This window comes from Helianthus annuus, chromosome 16 (assembly GCF_002127325.2).
Source record: "Helianthus annuus cultivar XRQ/B chromosome 16, HanXRQr2.0-SUNRISE, whole genome shotgun sequence".
NCBI lineage: Eukaryota > Viridiplantae > Streptophyta > Magnoliopsida > Asterales > Asteraceae > Helianthus > Helianthus annuus.
In genome coordinates, this window is record NC_035448.2 from 36,264,700 (window position 1) to 36,280,185 (window position 15,486).

The 15,486-nt window shown below is 35.8% G+C and overlaps 1 protein-coding gene across 1 annotated transcript; it reads left to right on the plus strand.

Moving 5' to 3' along the window:
• Nucleotides 1-5,878: 5,878 nt before the first annotated feature.
• On the plus strand, nucleotides 5,879-7,403 carry LOC110917230 (WUSCHEL-related homeobox 4). The gene is made up of 3 exons (XM_022161821.2): nucleotides 5,879-6,252; nucleotides 6,660-6,950; nucleotides 7,073-7,403. The coding sequence occupies exons 1-3, from the start codon at nucleotides 5,947-5,949 to the stop codon at nucleotides 7,202-7,204; spliced, it is 729 nt and encodes a 242-aa protein (XP_022017513.1). The 5' UTR covers nucleotides 5,879-5,946; the 3' UTR covers nucleotides 7,205-7,403.
• The last annotated feature ends 8,083 nt before the right edge of the window (nucleotides 7,404-15,486 follow it).

Here is a 15,486-nt window from a genome sequence, read left to right on the forward strand (position 1 = left end):
ATGACACAAAATGAACATAGAATGGTCACATACACTTTGTACAAATCTCATCTTTATTAACACAGATGTTAACTTTTCATTCTACCTTCTTGGTGCTTATTTAAGTCCATAGAGCGACTTAACAAGCTTACATACCTTAGTTTCATTATGAGAATAATATCCTTATGGTAATGACATGTATACATCTTCAATTAATGAACCATACAGAAAGGCATTATTTATATTAAGCTTGTATAAAGGCCAACTGTTATTAACAGCCAACTTTAAGATTATCCTAAGAGTAACCATTTTAACAACTGGAGAGAAGGTTTCACTAAAATCAATACCTTCTCTCTGGTTGTATCCTTTGGCTACTCGTCTAGCCTTATACCTTTCAACCTCACCATTTGCCTTGTAATTTATTTTATATACCCACTTACAGCCTATTGGTTTTCTCCCATTAGGAAAATCAACCAATTCCCATGTGTTGTTCCTATAGAGGGCTTTCATTTCATTGTCCATCGCCTCTATCCACTTAACATCTTTTATAACTTCATTATAGGAACTAGGTTCTATAGTTTTATTCAAAGAAGCTACCATACACATATTATCAACAGACAGGTTTGCATAATTCACAACCTTTTCAATACTATATTTTACCTTTCCTTCAAAAACATAATCATTAAATTTTCTTGGAAATGTACTATCTCTAGCAGACCTTCTCATATCTACCTTATCTCCCTCTGATGGGTCAGTCTCATCAACATCTCTAGAAGACCTTCTCATATCTACCCTATCTCCCTCAGATGGGTCAGTCTCATCAACTAAGAATTCTGTGTCCTCTGCCCTACCAGTTCTATGAGTCTCACCTCTACTGAACTCCCTACTATTGTTAAGTACAGGGGCAGCTGAAGTAGGCCTTACTGGTTGCTGATCATCACAAGAACTCCCATGAGAACTACTTAAATCCCCCTCTTCATCATTAGTAGCAATTGTGTTCTCAGAACCAGTGAATGTAGATGTTTCAACACAATTAAAAAAATTCAAATGATTTATAGTTTTATCAGTTTCAACATCTTGTGTATTCCAACTTTCTGACTTAAAGGGATAAACATTCTCATAAAATTTGACATCTCTAGAATGAAACTCTTTTTTATCATCTAAACTCCACAATTTATACCATTTCTTTAAGTTGGAATACCCAATCAAAACACACTTATTTGCTCTAAAAGACATTTTACCAGTTTCATTTAAAGCAGTGCTGAAACACAAACATCCAAAGTTTCTAAGATGACTAAGAGAGGGCTCAAAACCATGTACTAATTCATAAGGACTTTTACCTAATAACACAAAAGTTGGCAGCCTGTTAATCAAATATACTGCACTTAGCACACAATCAGACCAAAATCTTAATGGCAAGCCACCTTGAAATAACGAAGCTCTAGCCATATTTAAGAGGTGTCAGTATTTTCTCTCCAATACACCATTTTTTTGTGGTGTATGAGCACAAGAAGTCTGATGCAAAATACCTTTACTTTTACAAAAACTACTCATTTGACTGTTAACGAATTCATTCAATTATCTGATCTAAACACTTTAATACTTTTCTCAAACTGAGTATGTAAAAGATTATAAAAACCAGTCAAATTTTCAAACACTTCATATTTTTTTTTCAACATGTAACACCAAACAGTCCTAGAATAGTCATCAACTACAGTTAGAAAATATTTATAACCTTCCCTACTAGTAACCCTATAAGGTCCCCATAAGTCAAGATAAATTAAATCTCCTACATTCTTTGTTTTGTGATCACTAAGTGGAAAACAAACTCTTACTTGTTTAGCCCTATAACACACTTCACAAGGACTATTTGCACCAGACTATCCCAAGACTACCTTTCAACTTGGCTAAAACTTCATTAGAAGGGTGTCCAAGTCTGCTATGCCATGTAGTAGACTTAACAAAAGAATTAAAACACACATTTGACACATTACCAGGTTTACTAACAAAGTACAAACCATTGTCTTGTCTACCAGTCACCAAGACTTTCCTTGACTTCAAATCCTGGATAGAACACGTATTCTCATCAAACACAACAGATAACTTATTATCCTTAGCTAACTTAAAGACAGACACAAGATTAACATTATAATCAAGAACATAGAAAACATCACATAACACAACACCATTTGCATGTTTAATATCTTCTATCTTTGCTACTTTAGCACAAGTACCATTAGGATGACAAACCTTTATATCAAATTCAGAAACATCAACACAGTTATACATATCTTTATCAATCATTACCATGTGTTGGTTAGCCCCAGAATCTATGACCCAGTTATAATTGAAACCAAAATTTTTCATACTAGAACAACTGATAAAGTTACCATAAACACCAGACATACTAGACCTTTTATCAAAAACATTAGACTTACCTCCCAAATTACTAGTTTGTTGTTCAGTACCAGACTTATCACTGACCAAACTCAAAAGTTTTGTAATCTATTCAGAAGTAAAAGGCATAGAAGAAGTACTAGCAACCATATAAACTACTATTTCCACTACTATTCTTTCCTAACTGACTACCAGTTCTTCTTCTAAACCCTTGGGAGTACCCATCAATTTCAAAACACCTGTCGACAGTGTGACCCAACATGTTACAATGAGAACACTTTAAATTTGGATTTGGACTTCTAAGCAACTTTTTCTTGGCATCAAAACTCTAATTGGTTTTAGTTACAAAAGCCACATTATTACTCTTTGACACACCTCTAGAACCTCTATGTGATTCTTCCCTAGACACAATTTAAAAAAACAACTTTAATTGTTGGTAAAGGATCTTTTGTTAACAAGTTGGTTCTCACTGACTGATACACATCATCAAGCCCCATAAGGAATTGCATAAGTTTGATTAAAGCATTAAAATCATTGAATTCCTTTGAGGCTTCACAAGCACAAGATGGTAATTGCAAAATAGCATCCAATTGTTTCCACATAGTATTCAACTTATGATAATACTCAGACACAGAACAACCACTTTGAGTTAATAAATTTATCCTTTTATGATATCAAACACAATAGATCCATCAACCTTATCATAAGTTTCTTTTAAGTCACTCCAAACATCTTTAGCAAGTTTTGAGAAAACTTGGCCAAGGTATAACTCTTCACAAACCGAATTCAATAACCAAGTTAAAACCATTGAGTTACACCTATCCCATTGTTTTCCCAAAACTTCATTATCCTCAGACCTTACACAAGTACCATCTATAAAACCAAACTTATTCTTTGCTTGTAAAGCTAATTTCATTCTACTAGACCATACTGAATAGTTTTCAGTTCCTTTTAGCTTTATTCCAACTATAGTCAAACTACTAGAATCACTAGGATGCAAATAAAGAGGATCACCAATATCTAATCTACAAATAAGGGTCTGAGAAGGACCAACAACATCACCCATGTTCACACAAGATAAAAAACACCACAGACAAACAATATCAAATTTACAAACAACACAGGACACCAAAGATTCTCTACATGCAAACAACTGTGTCAGTGATCAAGATTCCAGGTTCGTCACTCTTGGTGCTTGGACATGTCTTTACATAGTAGCCTTGTTCTAATCAACACTAAAATAAAATCAAATAACAACAATCAACCAAGATGCATAAACAGAACATGCAACATATAGCACATAAGACTCGATCAAGGCCGGTCCAAACTACCCCGATAACAATTTTATGCCTAGACACAACTTATCAATGAATGCAATAAAAAAATAAAGACAAAAGAAAGGAACAATCTCACAGTGAGCGTTTAACTCCAAAGCAGATCAGAACTATAGCCTTCACTTAGGGCTATAGTTACAGATCAGTAGACAAGAGAATAATACAATCGGTTAGTTTGCTCTGTAGCCTTCTAGGTTTACAGAGACCAACACGGGCCTTCAAAGATACAGAACCTCTTTGATCCACTCTAAACCCTAGATTAGGGTTTCCAAGCCTCCAAATGAGCATAAGCCCCAAGAATATTTCCGATCAAGACAACAAGGGTTTCTGAGACCAGAAACCTCCAAATAACCCAGAATCAACCAACAATCAGAGCCAAAAAACAGCGGAAAAAAACGATAATCAAGAGCCTGATGGCTCTGATACCATGAAGAAAAATACAGATCTATATGAACACAAGCGGATAACGACAAAACAAGTGACAGAAATCTTATTAGTTTAACCCAAACCAAAAAATGACCCCCAAATACCCTGATCTTATTGACAGTAAGATCAATCAAACAAACGATACAAAGTAATAGATCTATTGATAAGTTTTATCAGTTGATCAACACAAGAACAACAATTAATACTCTCGATCACGCATGATCGATTAAACAAGAAGAAAACCCTAGCTAAGAGAGAGGATATAGAGACAAATATGAACTGCGGGTGAAACAAAATGAGAGAATGAATAATGCACGGTGTTCTCCAAGCTCTTTTATACCACCTCACACCAAAGTTACACTTAGCACCTCCAAGAATGGTCACAGATGATCGGAGTCCCTCACATCATACACATCCAACCCTTTCACTATCACAAATGATACTCAGTAGTCCCTCAACCTCTTATCCTGTACACTTAGAACCCTCAATCAGTTACAATAATATGTAACAACTTATAAAGTTGTTACAACGACAATATACCAACTTATGCCACATTAATATTCGGCCATGCTACATAAATTACATTATAAATCCTTTATTTTCAACAGGGTCCATTCCGATGCGTATTGCGGACATTATAAGTGAAGTTAAATCGATCGGGTTCCTTTAGTTTAAAAGTAGGATGAGGTTTAGAGATTTAACATGGGAAAACTAATGTAATTTTATAATTATGTAGTTGTGTTGTTAGTTGTGGTCGGCCCGGTTTAGGTCGGTTTGAGTTTCTAATGAAGTTTGCAGTTAAAAAAAACATAGATTGGGGTTCCTTTTTGTTGCTATTATTTAATATTCTTTGCTTTCTTTTTCAAACATTCTCTACCACTTAAAAGGCTGCATTCACTTCCCACCCAAAATAACACAGATTGAGAGGGGGAACATAGGCAATGCCCATATCTATGTCTTGAAAATGAAAAAGAAAAGGTTCCCATTTTCATGTTTTGGGATTGGAGGAATCTTTTTTCATTCCCTCTCAACTCACTTTATAGCAAATAAAGTCACAAACACACCCAAAGAGGCACCGAAAAGCATACAGACCTTATCATGAAAGCAAAAAAAGTGAAACCCACCCCCCTGATTAGACTAGCTACCCAACTCTCATGCATTAACAATTTTACATTCTCTTCAAATTTACACATCCTTTGTATTTCATCCATCTAGTAGATGTTAGTGTCTTTTACATTTTAACAGTCAAATCCCTTTCTTTAAGCTACTACAAGAACATTGTGTGATTATTCTTATGTTGATTCAAGTGAGGTTGTGATGATTTTAATGAAGTTTTGCCATTCTTTCTTCTCCGACATCTTTTTTCGAGATGAAACTTGAACCCTTAACGTTTGGCTAAAAGTCATGAATCTAATATCAAGCTGTGTGATCTTGGAAATATTGATTTTGTTAAAGGAAAAGGTCATGGTTATCATTGAAAACTTTTATGGTATTTTTATATCATAATCTAGGTTTATGACCAAGAAGAAAAAAATAGTATTTTACCCTATATAAACCACACGTTCATGCATTATTGCGCTCTCTCTCTCTCTAGATTGAGAGTTGTTTCCTTTTAAAAAAGGAATCATTGCACAAGTCAACCTCACCTCATCATTTGGTCTTGGTTCTTAATGGGACTACCACTTTCTTTTCCTTGCTTTTCTTTCCCTTCTTTTTCCCCTTCATTTACATAATTCTCCATGCAATGATGACAACCCTTTTGTTTCTTTCTTTCTTCATTTATCTATAAAATTGATACTCTCAATCAACAATGTTTTTAACCATCCGTGGCATGAAGGTGCATCAATTCACACGTGCTGGTGGGTTCTGGGGTGACGATGAATCCTTATCCTGTGGCCTCACCCTTGGTCTCTGCAAGCGCTTTAGCCCTCTTAACCCTAAGTTGACCAGTAGTCATAGTACCGAAACTTGTGTCACTATGAATGATATTAGCGGTAGCAATAGCAGTAGTAGTAGTCATGTCACCGCGGCTTTTGATCTTAGGAGCTTCATAAGACCTGAAAGTTGTCCTACTGATCAGCTTGTTTCATCCGACCACAAGAAAGATTCTCCCCAGGTGATCACTAGTTTTTGATCTTTAATTGTGTTATGCGTCATATTCCATGCATGTTAGCATACAAGATAGGTGTAATGCTAAGCTCTATACTCTACATTTTAGTTAAAAAGAATTGAATTTTCATAGTACATGTCCCTACAGTTGCCAATGATTTTCACTGTTAAAACATTAAGGTGACATGAAATGGAATATTTGCTCTCTTTTCAAACTATTATTGTCATAAACAAAAGAAAAAAATGAATGGAAATTAACCTAAGTGGGTGCAACCTCTCTAATTTAGTGGAAAAGTTTACCCGTCCCAGAGACCCTACCAATAGCTTGCTATGACTAAGATTTTACTGAAAATGTTGTTTGTTTGTTTGATTGAAATCTAATATAATTTGATGACAATGGTGAACTTTGTGAAGGATGAGACGCATCCAGGAGGAACAAGATGGAATCCAACACAAGAGCAAATTGGGATATTGGAGATGTTCTATAAAGGAGGCATGCGTACTCCAAACGCGCAACAAATCGAGCAAATCACCGCGAAACTAAGCAAGTATGGCAAGATAGAAGGAAAGAATGTGTTCTACTGGTTTCAAAACCACAAAGCGCGCGAAAGACAAAAGCAAAAGCGCAACAACCTCGGCCTCAACCATTCACCAAGATCAACCCCATCCTCCACCATGATAAACTCCATCTCCCTAAACCCAATAGTATGTTATTCTATTCATCTCAATTTCTTAACTTTGTTATATACAATGATCTTTTTCATATAGGTTTTGTAAAAGTTGGATTCTTGCATGTAATAAAGCAAATCTTTTTTATATTCTTGAAGGGAGAAGTAGTGGAGAGTCCATACAAAAAGTGTAGAAGTTGGTCATTTGAGTGCTTGGAGAAAGATGAGGAAGATGACAAAACCCTAGAGCTCTTTCCATTACATCCTGAAGGGAGATCAAGATCCTCATGAAAAGGGATTATCTATGGTTTAGTTGCTGAAATTCTTATGGTATCTTTTGGTTAAACTTTCACTTTCTTTGGCTCTTTTCTTCTTTGTTTTGGGAAAGAAGAAAGACAATGTATCCTTGTACCATTTCAACATCTTTATCTTGTTTATGTTGACTTCGGAAACCGAAACATGCTTTATCTTGGAAAATGTTGCTAGCTAACGATCGGTGCTTCTCTTTTTTTAGTTTCTAACTTTCATCTTTTTGCCATTAAAGTTTCAAACGTCCTGGACACAAGAATCAAACCATAACATTATTATTTCACAAAAATATTAAAGTATTGCTCGTAAAAGAGACTCATAAAATTGAACCAATGTCACAAAAATCAAACTAAGTATAGAGGTACTAGTGGCATCTTGGGTGGAATTCTGGGTTTGATTCACAAAGGGGTTTTCCCGTATTTATTGAGTTTTCTCTTGAATTGATGTATAAGCATTATAGCCTAATGGAGATAGATATGATCAGGTAGTTCCGCTGTGTATTTAAAAATACTTATATTATAATATTTTAAATTTAAATTAATAAGAGAGTAAATTACAAGTTTTGTCATTTATCTATATACCATTTTTCAAGTGCTGTCATTTGACGCAAAAGTTGACAAGTTCTATACTTAATGTTTCAAAATCATGAAACGGCATGTCCTTTGAAACTAACCCAGTTAATTTCTTTGGTTAAGTATGGTCATGTGCCTCGCACATGAGGGCATTCTTGTCATTTGACACCGTATGGACTATTGTGTAAAACAACTTATAGTAAGGGACTATTGTGTAAAAAATAAAAAAAGATTTACAAATAAACAAAAACTTCGAAAACATCTTTCTATCTCTTCTCTCTCTCTCTTCTCTCTCTCCGGCCTCAAGATTACAGTGGGGGTGGTTTCCTGGTAAATTTAGCGGCAACGATGATAGTGGTGGTGGTGGTGGTTTCACGATGAATCGACGACCACCACAACTACCCTCTCTAACTTTATCTCTATCTAGTTGCTTCTCTTCAGAAATCCACCACCACAACAGTCAACTATGATGAACGATTGTACAAGTAGGTTGGTTTTTCAGATCTGGATAGATTTTGTGTAGGTTCGATGGGTGGAATTAGATCCGAACGGATTTTCAGATCCGAACGGTGGTGGTTGTGGGTGATGAACATTGATGATCGGATTGTCGCGATGATGATTTGGGTTGTGGTAGTGATTCGGGTGCGGTGGTGATGGTGGGTGTTGTGGGGTTGCGGTGGTCGATATGTGGGGGTAGTGTGGTGGAATTGGTGGTGGTCGGTAGGTGGGGGTGGTGGGGGTGAAGGCTGAGGTGGGGTGGGGGTGGGGTGGGGTGGGTGGTTGTCACACCTCAACCAATGGCGGAAACATCGGGATGAGACGAAGTGTGAAGATTGCAAGAGACTTCATAACGCTATTCGTGACAATATTTAATAAACCTATTTCATTTCATAAAGTAAATTGTCAACATTACAAGAAATTCAAATACGACAAGTTCAAAGAAGTACATAACAACATAAGCAAAATTGATACACCATATTAAGCCTAAACGTCTATATGTGTATCTAGGCATCAACGCTACTTCATTTCATAGCATCGTCATTCTCAACTTGGAACATGTTTAAAATAAAGTTCAATGCAAAAGCAATGGCGAGTATACAAGTTTGATACGTACATAGCAAAAGATAAGTTTAAATAATTCCTCATAGCAAGCATGTGATACAAGATAAACAATAAATTCGGCATGTGTCTAATATATCAAACCAATGATGAAACGCAATATGCTCATGACATAATCACAAGTCTACGGGCGGGGCGTTAATCCTGTAGCGCTACATATGTCACGGATAGACTCGTACGAAGTTAATGATAAGCCTAACACAAGATGTCCTCAACCCAAGTTTAAAGTATCAAGCAATCACGTATACAAGCATGTAATAGGAATGTTTGTGCATTTAAGTAAAATGTTCATGTGTAAGTTTTGGTAAGTAAACATGTTACACCCCAAAAAGTGGTAAAAGTAAAGAGGGGAATTCGAGTATACTCACGGTTTTGCAAGTCTTCTACTCGGTAAATCCGCGAGAGTGTTGGTTGATTAGGAAGTTGGAACACCAAGTCCTTCTACACGAAGTAAACAAGGCGTATGAGTTGGGGAAATACGGAAGATTTAAGGATTTAGGAAGTTAAAACACAAGAACGTATGTATTCAAAAGTAATCATCCTTTAACATAAGTACTTGTTTTTGACACTATGGAACCTCAAGGGTTAATGTTTTCATGAGTAATATACTCATTAGAATCGTAACAAGTCTTATGTCTTAGATGATGTTATTCTAGTGTCTTGACGAATGAACACAAGTCCACCATCAAGGGTTCGAATAGTATATATATGTATAAGTATTATATGTATTATTTAGTCCATTAGTCAAGCATGAGGTAGAAGATAAATCTTCATTTAGGTACCTCTATTGTGTCATAGAATTCATGTAGGAGGTAGGAAGAACAAGCTTCCATTTAGGTACCTCTTATGGTTCACCACTACACTTGATGTAAAAACATACAAGGAGGGTCATGAAGTAATGTTAATACAAGAATAACAACAACTATACTAAGTGAAATCATCAAGTGATGTGGGGATTCTTTGTTGGACAAACCAAGTTAGTCCATAATCACACCTTTATCAAGCTTGAAGCTTGAACATGACTTGTGGGTTAAGAACCCGAATTAAAACAGAAAGTATTTGAGGATTAACCTCTGATTTTGTATGTCTCAGCCCCTTTTTTAAGCTTAACTAACCATAGAAGTGTTTATAAGCACAAGCACGTGGGTTTGAGTGAGTTAGACTCATGTTTAAGCAAAGATTAATGAAAACAAACTTGAACAGTGGACTTTGAAGCCTTTTTGCCGGAGTTCCAGGGACTTGTTTGCTATGAAATACCCCTAGAATTGAAACCAAGGTCAAGCCAAGTGTTCTGGAAAAAGAATGAGCGAAAACGGTTGAGAAACGAAGAAGTTATGCATACTTTTGTGAAGAGATGCAATTCTGCTCGAACTTCTGCTTTGGTAGCTTGTTTATGACGATTTGAGAGTGATTTAGAGTGATTTGATTGTGTTTGCAAAGTGAAATGAACTTGGAGAAGGGCTTGTATTTATAGGGAAGAGTTTAGGTAGTTGGTGGTTGGTAATTAATGTTAACATTCGATTTAAAATTCAAAAAAAAATGAATTAGCGCCCAAAAACGAGCTGGTAATCGTTCTGACTGAAGTTTGCGCGCTGGCAGACTTGGCGGGGGGAGTGTTTAAATTAAATGGGGGCCGGTTTACTTCTGATGTGGAGCTGCAGCTCAACCGGTTAGTGTGCGTGTGTTTGGGGTGGCTGACCCAGGTTCGAGTCCTGGTATCAGCAATATTTTTTTTTACTTAATTCCTAATTGTTTCACAACTAACTACTTTCAGCATATTACAAAACAGTCCCTGTAAGTTATAGTTTCAGCAAATGACCCTAACACCCCTAGATTTTAATTAAAACCAAGTTATGTTATTATTATTTAAAAAGAAAACTAATCTTTATTATTTAAACTAACTAGGTTAGTTTACTAACTTTAAAATCTAACGAGTCTAACTAGATTTTTATAAAAATACCCTTTTTAAATTGTAAAATTAATTAATTTAATTAACTAAACAATTTATAAGTAAACATATTTATAACAAAATAAGGATAAAAGATTTTTGACGATTAATCACTTCGCGAAACCTTCTAGTTTTCATTATTTTACGAGTTTCAACTGGTTTAACGAGTATCAAGTGTTGATAAATATAGAATCAAGAATCCATGAATGATGTTTCGTAAACGTATGATTCACAAGTTTCACGTATTTGCAAGATTAGCACAAAGTTTCCAAGAGTTACGAATATGCAACGAATGTTTAACAAAGCTAAATGTATGAACATGTATAAAGTATGTATGACATGTAATTAACAAAATACGAGTTTTATTTATGATCCAAGTCTCGGATTTTACAACGGTTATAAAGAAAGAACGATTACAAGAACACAAGGTTTCCAAAAAATAGAAACACGAACAAGACTTGCTATAAATAGAAAGTACGAAGTAGCAGGGCGTTACAGTGGTGTCGGTGAAGGTTGTGGAGTGGTGGGAGATGGTGGTGGGTAAAGTCTGAGAGAGAGTGACAGTTGAGAAAGAGTGTGTGGTAGAGAGAGAGTTGTATATATATAATTTTGTTTTATCTTTTTATATAATATTAAAAAATGAGTAAAATGACCAAATTACCCTTGTGTAATATGATTTAACAGAAAAAATTAACTGGGTTAGACTCAAAGGACATACCGTGCAACATTTTGAAACATTAAGTACATCACCTAAAAAAAGGTGTATAGATAAAGGACAAAACTTTACTCTTAATAATATTATGATGGTTGTGAAAAATGAAAAGATGATTGCAAAAACATAAAATTAGTGACTGAAAATTAGGGTAAATTACACTTTTCGTCCTTTATGTTTGTATCGGATTGCAACGGATACCTTTAACTTCAATAATTACAGTCACAATCATTTATTTGTAAAACTCATTACACCTTATGTCCTTAGGCCCTAACCTGGTTGAAATTTTTAGTTAAGAATGACATGTGCCTTACACATAAGGGTAAATTAGTAATTTTACTAGTATAAAGGATGAAACGTGTAATTTACCCTTAAACAAATAAACAACCCACCTTCTCTCTATCTCATCTCACTTCTCTCTCCAATCAACCACCACCACCACCAAAACCAGCCACCACCACCATTTCCTAAACATAGAAAATCAACAAAAGCATCAAATTTCCTAAATGTTTAAAACATGCACTTCGATTTTATTACTCCCTATGAAATAAATAGGCCCACCACTCAAAAACCCATAATTCTTAAAAAAAACTACCCAATTTACAAAATATCAATAGGGAATAATTCCCTTATAATAGTAGATTTCTCGGTGGGATTCTCCAACCCATCAAAATAGAATCTGAGCTGCATATTTTACCGGGATTCTGATGTGGTTCCAACCGATAATCGATTGGCCAAAGCAAATAGGGAGAATTCTAGAGAGAATTTAAGATAGGATTTTAGATAATTTCTTCTTCATATCTCATTATCAAAACAAAACCACTTAAATAGGAATTACATGGAAACAAATAACTGACTATCCATGGAATGAGGGGATCATGGATACCCACTACTCCTCTATCTTAAGATCATGTATCATCAACTAGTACTACGAATTGCAAAACAAATACTAAAATAATAAAACATGACAATTAAATAACATGTGCTATTCACATGGAGTTATATGAATGAGATCCATGTATAACATTGCGGGTACGTATCATTCCACCCCGCTCGAATTCACCTTGTCCTCAAGGTGAAAGTCGGGATAAGCACGAACGAAACGTCCCACGGTGGACGCCACTCGGTTCGTTTGGTGACGCTCGGAGAAATCGTAGTTAAGCGCCATGGTGGCCGCCACTCATTCATAGGACTCGCCTTTGGTCTAGTTCCAACAAGTACAACCCACTCCATTAAATGTCTCACATCATTACCGCCAAGCTTATAGTTGTAGTTGTCATGAGAAATTTGAATTTTCCTTTTAGCAGACGATACATGCATAACATGTATCAAAAAAACAACTTTTCCCATGGTAGGAGCACCAAACCAAATGTCATCAACATGTCTCGGTTCACAAGAGTCTTGTAACACCTCGAAAATCTACGTCCTATAATGTATTGACACGTGTCATAAGCTTGAACGTGTTAATGAATACTATGGAGGGACTAAAGTTGACAAACATAGAAAGTATGTGAATTCAACGGTTCAAAATGTCAACAAGGGATAAATATACTTTACAGTAACCCTACATGATGCTCGTACCTTCAAACGAATGAATCATGGATCATACGGAACTAAATATGAAAGAAAGTGAGGAATTACAAACTACGGGGGTTAAATGTGTCAACATGTTTAAGTTTTATCTCTGAGTGACCCTTAGCAAACCCGAGGTTTTGTAATGGTAAATTATGCTCACTGGAATGCGCAATATAAATTTCATAAAGTTTCTTTGTAAAATGAGAAAGTTATGATCGAATTCGTACATGAGGGGTTGAAAGCGTCAACATTGAAAGTTATGACTTTTCGGGTAGTAACAAAGTAACCGAGGACTTAACAAGATGGGTAAAAGTCTCGAGGCCCTCGTACATAAATAAGGAGGGCTCATAATGCAAAGTTACCCATTCGAAAAGTCAAGAACCAACTGCAATAATGTAAAAAGATTTGAAAAATCTTACAGCAGGTCTCAGGCGGGCCGCGTAAGAGTTATCAAAGGCTTACGCGGGCCAGGTCAATAAGGTAAAGATTCGAAATCTGACAGCAGGGTTCAGGCGGGCCGCGTAAAGATTTGATGAACCTTACGCGGGCCGCGTCAAACGCCCAGATGCAGAAAACGTTGGCAGCAGCACTGTTTAGTGTTTTAACCGACTTAGATCAATAATATCACAGCATGCGCGACCCCTAAATGATTCCTAGGCGCTAGGGACATGTGTTAATGATCAGGAACAATTGCTAGGCTTGTGTGGCAAAGATCTAAGGTGTTTTAAACACTATATAAAGGCCTTATGTTGCAACATTGTGAACACACCTCATTTCTGCATTCCTGATCATCTCTGGAGCTCAAGAGTCTTCTCTAAGCATCTCTGGTCGTTCATTAGACTTCAGTAAGTATGCTTAACCTTTCTTAGCTAAGTTTTTGCTTACTTTTAGCTTAAAAGTCAAACCGTCGTAATTAACGGTTGAGTTAACGATTAATCACTAATGGTCCAGTGATTAGTCGAATCAAAGGTAGTTATAAGTTGGTAATCATGTGGGCTTTAAACCCTTAAAAGGGCACCCTCTGATTCCCACTCTAGCTAGTTCAAATGTCGGGTCAAAGTTGCTTAGAAAAAGTCAACAGAACCTTAATTTTCGATTTAACGCATAATTAACAATATAGAAGGCATGTAACCTATTTTATCACTCATATAACTTGATAATAAGTATAAGAACTGGTCTAAGCTTGTTTGATCCGACCATTTTCTGTTTTGACCCGGTTCGAAACCGAAAGTCGCAAAACTTTGACTTTTGCTTTGACTTCAGTTCTGACCCGATTTAGTATGACTAGATATGCCTTAGGACTCCCTTAGGACCAGGTTACATGATGGTATGACCCTCTGTGGCTGGTTCGTTGTTTGTCCGAGTCATTTGCACATTTCCGTTATATGCTTAAAAGTTGACCATAATGCCCTTTTGACCTTAAAACGAGAATTTTGGATATGTGAAAGAACAATAACCTTAGTTACTGATTTCTAAGCATGTCCCTAAAATTTCATGTCGATTCGAGGTCTAGAATAGGAGTTATGCTAAATAGCGCAATTAAGAAAGCTTTTGTTAATTAAACGGCGCAATTAGCATAAACCCTATCTAAACCCAAATTTCAACACCAAACCTTTTACACGCTGATGTAATATAATATTTTGAGATTTTTAAAGGTTTTTAATTATTTTTAACCTGCTCATAACCTAAGGTTATGACCTTGATTCGGTAAATACCGAATATACCCTTTTCGGACATAAAACGAGTTTTACATAGTATTTTGACGCCAATCCAATTGCTACTGATTTTAAATAATAAATAAAGTATTTTGAACTATATAACCTGATCAGAAAACTCAGATTTTCTGTATAACCCGGAAATCGCTTAAAACGACTTTATACGCGTATTAAATGCATAGTTTGGGTTTAAAACCATTTTTGTCTTAAAGACTTACTACCTACTGATGTAACTTGTTAAAATAAGTGATTTTACTGATTTATTCAGACCCGAACATCAGAAGTATAAATAATCTCTTTTATGATCTTTAAAATGACCAAAATACCCCTACGGAGCGTATTATGGGAATTAAACTCGTTATGGGCATAATGGAAGGTATCCTACTGATATCACAACATCTTTAGAGCATATTGACTTGGGAAACCTGCATAAGACTCTTGCGGTTACCCGTTACGCCATTTACGCGTTCGGTTTGGTTTATTTAACTAGTTTACATAAATTAGCCGAAACGGGTCAAACCTGTGACAACCCTCACTAAACCAGGTATCCGTACGACTTAATTAATAATAATTTACTGCTTAATTACTGTGCTTACCTGAAATTGTGAACAAACTGCAACTTG